Source organism: Pteropus vampyrus, unplaced genomic scaffold (assembly GCF_000151845.1).
Source record: "Pteropus vampyrus isolate Shadow unplaced genomic scaffold, Pvam_2.0 Scaffold254, whole genome shotgun sequence".
Taxonomy (NCBI): domain Eukaryota; kingdom Metazoa; phylum Chordata; class Mammalia; order Chiroptera; family Pteropodidae; genus Pteropus; species Pteropus vampyrus.
Genome location: NW_011889035.1, coordinates 2,079,348 through 2,084,845, shown reverse-complemented (window position 1 = coordinate 2,084,845; position 5,498 = coordinate 2,079,348). Strand labels below are relative to the sequence as shown.

Sequence of the window (5,498 nt, the reverse complement as noted above, 5' to 3'; positions counted from 1 at the left end):
CCTGGAACTTTTGGATTTAAGTACCTATTAGTTTTTATTGACACATTCTCTGGATGGACTGAGGCCTATCCCACTAAGCATGAAACTGCACTAGTAGTAGCTAAGAAATTAGTATCAGAAATAGTTCCGAGATTTGGCCTGCCCATAACATTAGGGTCCGACAATGGCCCAGTATTTATTGCTGTAACTAGTCAAATTTTGCTGTAACTAGCAAAATTACTAGGAATAGAATGGAAATTGCATTGTGCTTATAGACTACAGAGTTCAGGCCAGGTAGAAAGGATGAATAGGACTTTAAAAGAAACATTGACTAAGTATAAGTATAAATTAGAAAATTGGGTAAGCCTCCTTCCCTTTGCACTTCTCCGTGCTAGATGTACCCCCTATGTAAAAGGAATAACGCCTTATGAAATTATGTTTGGGCGTCCACCCCCTTTACTGCCCAAACTAGGAAGTAGAAAAGAAATAGAAGTACATAATCTGTCCTTGCTTAAGTCTTTGCAGGCTTTACAATTAGCCTGAAGAGATGTAAATCATCTGGTGTCGGTGACCAGAGAAGATAAGAACTTCTCCTTCCAGCCCCACTCTTATCACCCAGGTGACTGGGTCTGGATAAAGAAAGTGCAACCTGCTGCTCTTGAACCTCGATGGGAAGGCCCGGTTCCTGTCATTTTGACCACACCAACAGCGGTTAAGGTCGATGGACGACGCCATTGGATCCATCACACCCGACTCAAAGCGGCCCAGCCTCCGGATCCTGACCAGAGATAGAAAGCAACACCCACTGGAGATCCCCTCAAATTAAGACTTTCACGGGTTTAATATTTTTACTTGCAGCTTGTGTAGCTGCCAATCCTCATCAACCCACATTGGTTAAATGGGACTTGGTTCGCATGCAACACTGGGTTAACTCCTTGCATAAATCTACAATATTAGAATAATAGGACTGGGTTTTGTGTGCTAGTACATGTGATACCGCAAGTATATTTCTATTCTGGAGAAGGGGGACAGGAATAGGGACAAGGAAAAAGAGGGCTCCTATCCTAGTGCCACTCCTAGTAGGGCTAGGAGTCGCAGGGTCGGCAGCAGTAGGAACAACTGCCCTAGTAACTGGAAGCTCCAACTTTAAAGCCTTAAGCCATCAGGTAAATGAGGATCTGCTTACCCTAGAAAAGTCTAATTAATCACTTAGAGAAGTCTCTAGACTCATTGGCTGAAGTTGTACTACAGAATAGAAGGGGCTTAGACTTGTTATTTCTAAAACAAGGTGGCTTATGTGTCGCCTTAGGAGAAACTTGCTGTTTTTATGCCAACCACTCTGGCATTATTCGAGATAGTCTAGCTTTAGTAAGACAAAGAGTTAAGGAAAGAGAAGAAAAACTACTACAAGGTCAGTCATAGTCTGAAGGTTTATTTAATGCAGCCCCTTGGTTAACGACATTATTGTCATCTATTGCTGGACCTTTAATATTGGCTTTCTTAGGACTGCTGTTGGGACCATGTATAGTGAATTGCCTTATAAATTATATTAAACAGAGAGTCCAGGCTGTTAATGGTATTATCTACTCAAGTAACAGGGGTACCTCGGTTGCCCCTAGTTTATAAGAAATCAAAGATTTGATATATGCCTGAAAACCAGTGGGGAATGTGACAGCCTGCTGAAATGTGAAAAGGTTAAAGGATAATTAAAACCTGAAACTGGACAAAGGAAGTCTATACCTTAGGCCTAGTTTCTGGAAACCCTAACTGCATTCTGTTAATCATAAAACTTGTAACAATGAGCTCATAGGCTAACTGCCAATTTTAGCCTGTTGTAACCCTGCTTGCTTGCATGGCATGAAAAATAATCAATTATATATAAGCTGAAAATTACTATTTGGCCATCGCCCATGAGAATACTGGCTGTTGCCCATGGGAACATAGGCAATCACCCATGGGAACATAACATTCTAACAACAAGCTTTCTGCTTCTGTACTCCCCGCTTGCACACCTGACCAGTGGGTTGACAGGTAGTGAATAGGAGAGAAATAGACCTTAAGATAGAATGAAGAATGGGATTTAGGGCTTAAAAACCATGTATCTTGGCATTTCGGGGCTGCTCCTTTGTATAGGACAGCCGCTGGCTAATAAACAGCCTTTGAGAGCATACTTGGTTTGGTCTATTCTATACAGGCCACAACACTTAAATAAGTAAAGTTTAGTAATAGAAAATAATCCAGATGACTACTTTTTGAAAATACCATCATCTGAAAAGCAAAGATTTAAAGCAATACTTTCTGGGGACTCTGAGACTGAAGTTATACCACTGTTTCTTAATCTTTTAAATATTATGTATTCTCACTCAGGCGTAAAATAAACATATTTATTAAGCCCTTATTACATGCCAGTGTCTATCATGCTTGCTGGAGATAGTCATAGAGTTTACAACTAACGGAAAAACATAAACTAATTATGAAGTATAATTTTAAGTAGTAATAAGCACAATTATTTTCCTCAAACTACTCCCTATTTTATAACTCTTCAGACATGTTTCTACTCCAGGTGTAAGCCCTCAAATCACAACATTCCTAGAGGGACTCATTGCTGATCTAGGGACTCATTCATTTTTTTCCCTACCTCTTTTCGGCCTTCTTCAGCTTTCCTTCCTCCAACACTTTCAAACAAGTAACACTTAAAATGCAGAGGGACACTAGAGACCATCGCTTCCACACTCTGCACCGGGATCCCCACCTCCCGTTGTGGTCCACGCCTCCTACAGGCAGGTAAGTTTTCGCCTGCTCCGCAATGGACTCACCGGAAGTTCTTCCCCCGGAAGCCCAGAGCGCCTGCGGCCTGCCAGTTTCATTCTGGGAGCTTCCCAGCCGGGAGAAGGGTCCTGCAGTGCATTCTGGGAAAGTCTCTAGGCCGTCGGCTTTGTTTCCGGAGGAGGAGTTGCGTTTGGTTTCCGGAGAGCCCGCAGAGGCACCGCAGTTCCGTGGTTTCTGGCTACTCGCAGAGGCGCCTCTGCTTCCTATCTTGGTTTTTGGGTCGTGCGGGCCTCCTCCCGGCGCTCGCCCACGCCGCCAGCATGTCTGGGGTGCGCGCTGTGCGGATCAGCATCGAGTCAGCCTGCGAGAAGCAGGTCCAGGAGGTGGGCCTGGATGGCACTGAGACGTACCTGCAGCCGCTGTCCATGTCGCAGAACCTGGCGCGACTGGCCCAGCGGATCGACTTCAGCCAGGGTTCGGGCTCTGAGGAGGAGGAGGCGGCGGGGGCTGAGGGTGATGCACAGGACTGGGCGGGCGCCGGGTCCAGCGCGGACCAGGACGACGAGGAAGGTAAGGCCCGTATCTGCTTCTCGTATCCGCCCATGTAATGTCACTCTGCCTCTTCTGAGCGAAATGAGATGCTGTGCGTCTTTTTGAAAGCAACACCCGCAAGGAACATTGTGCTGGTGAGGTTGTTTTTTTTGTTTGTTTGTTTTTTTAATAGCTGGACAATTTAGGGCACTCCTTAACTCTTAACGCTTCTTATCTTTCTGCAGGTTTCCTTAAGTTGTAGTGTTTGAGACACTGTCACTAGTGCAGTGTTTAAATACGTTTTTAATAGAGGTTTTGTAATATGGCACACTCTTGAGAGCCCTGTAGTTCGTATCGCGGCTCTGCCACTTTTTAACTTTGGGAGCTTGACTGAGTGTTTCCCTGTGCAATGTGGATGTTGATAGTAACACCTACTGAAAAGAAGTCTCTATTGACTGGAGTATGAGATAAGGTTTAAGAGGTAGGCAGGGGTCAAATCGTGTAGAGCCAGGAGGCCAGGATAAGCATTTGGCTTTTATTAGGACAACTGAAAGTTTTCGAAGCATTTTAAGTAGACAGATGATTTTTTAAAAAAGGATTATTCAGGGTGCTATGTTGTAAATGGAAAATAAAATTGGAAGGAGGGAAGCTAATTAGAGAATTGTAGAAAAAGAATGAGTGGTTTTTGAATTCTCATTTTTGTCAAGGATAGAAAATATTCACAATTCTTGATTTAGATATGTGCAGCAGATCCTGCGTAAATGGGAATTTAAGGATGGCATTTCAAGCCAGTGGTCTTAGGTCAACTGGCAGTCCGTTTAGGAATCAAAGGTAAATACCACCTTATACTTCACACAAAAATTATTTCCCCAAGGATTGAAATGCAAAGTAAGAGAACAAAATAAAATATTGGAAGGAAATTATAGTCATATGACTTTGGGAGTAGGAGAGACTTTCTTAATCAGGATAGGAAATGCAAGTTATAAAGGAAAAGATAATTACATAAAGTTTTAAAATATTAATAGAAAAAGATAAGTGACAGGCTGGGAAAAGTATTTGCCACATATATAATACACAAGTGGTTGATATCCCTGATATTCAGAGCCCCTTCAAACTGCAAAGAGACAACTCATTGGAAAAATAGGCCAAAGATAATAAGCAGTCAGCTCACAGAAGAAAGACTTAAGATCTCATTAGTAGGGAGAAACAAACTAAAACATTAAGATACTATTTTCAATGCATAAGATTAGCAGAAATTTAAAAGAGTGTTAATATCCAGGGTTGGGAATGTGAATTGATAGAGCCTTTTTGAAGACACTTTGGTAGTTCAAAATGTGTCAAATTTTTAAATGTGCATCTCTTTTGAACCACTGATGTCAACTAAAATTTAACCTACAGAATATGTACATGTACATAAATGTTTGTACAAGTTGTTTACCACTACTAGCATTGTTGAAACCCACTTATATGTACAATAAATAGGAATGGTTAAAGTTATTGTATATCTGTGCTCCAGAATATACTGTGTTAAAAGAATGAAGTAGATCTATATGGGCTGACATGGAAGTATCTCTAAAACATATTAAGTTGGGGTAGGGAGGAAGCAAGTAATAGAAAGATGAGAGTGTATGTATGTAAATGCATAGAAAAACATTTAGACAGGTACACTCCAGCTGTTAATATTACCTGATTACCTTTCAGGAGGGAAGAAAATTAAGGATGGGGAGTAGAGGAAAACTTTCACTTTTTACTCTGTAACTCTAGTATTTGAACTCTATACAGTAAGCACGTGTTCATGAAATTTAATTTTAAGAAGAGATTTAAAAAAATGATTAAGAAGTTGGAAGATGTCAACAACAAAAGACCAAACAATCCAATTAAAAAATGCACAGAAGACCTGAACAAATACTTCTCCGAAGAGGAAATACAGATGGCTAACAGACATATGAAAAGATGCTCAAGGTCGCTAATCATCAGAGAAATACAAATTTAAACCACAGTGAGATAGCACCTCACACCTGTCAGAATGCTATCATCAGTAAATCAAAGAACAGCAAGTGTTGGCGAGAATGCAGAAAAAAGGGAACCCTCATGCACTGGTGGTGGCATTGCAAATTGGTACAGCCGCTATGGAAAACAGTATGAGGTTTCTCAAAAAATTAAAAATGGACATACCTTTTGACCCAGCAATGGCACTCTGGGTATTTATCCAAAAAAAA

At 41.3% G+C, this 5,498-nt stretch overlaps 2 protein-coding genes across 2 annotated transcripts in view; one reads left to right on the top strand and one right to left on the bottom strand.

The window, feature by feature from the left end:
• TAF1D (TATA-box binding protein associated factor, RNA polymerase I subunit D) overlaps window positions 1-2,748 on the bottom strand; it is a 41,128-nt gene extending 38,380 nt beyond the window's left edge. The window contains exon 1 of the mRNA XM_023520238.1: window positions 2,618-2,748. The gene's annotated coding sequence lies outside the window, so the exon portion shown is untranslated. The remainder of the gene's footprint in view (window positions 1-2,617) is intronic.
• A 50-nt stretch (window positions 2,749-2,798) lies between these two features.
• MED17 (mediator complex subunit 17) overlaps window positions 2,799-5,498 on the top strand; it is a 19,557-nt gene continuing 16,857 nt past the window's right edge. The window contains exon 1 of the mRNA XM_011374758.2: window positions 2,799-3,318. Coding sequence (XP_011373060.1) covers window positions 3,069-3,318 — 250 coding nt within the window. The 5' untranslated portion in view covers window positions 2,799-3,068. The remainder of the gene's footprint in view (window positions 3,319-5,498) is intronic.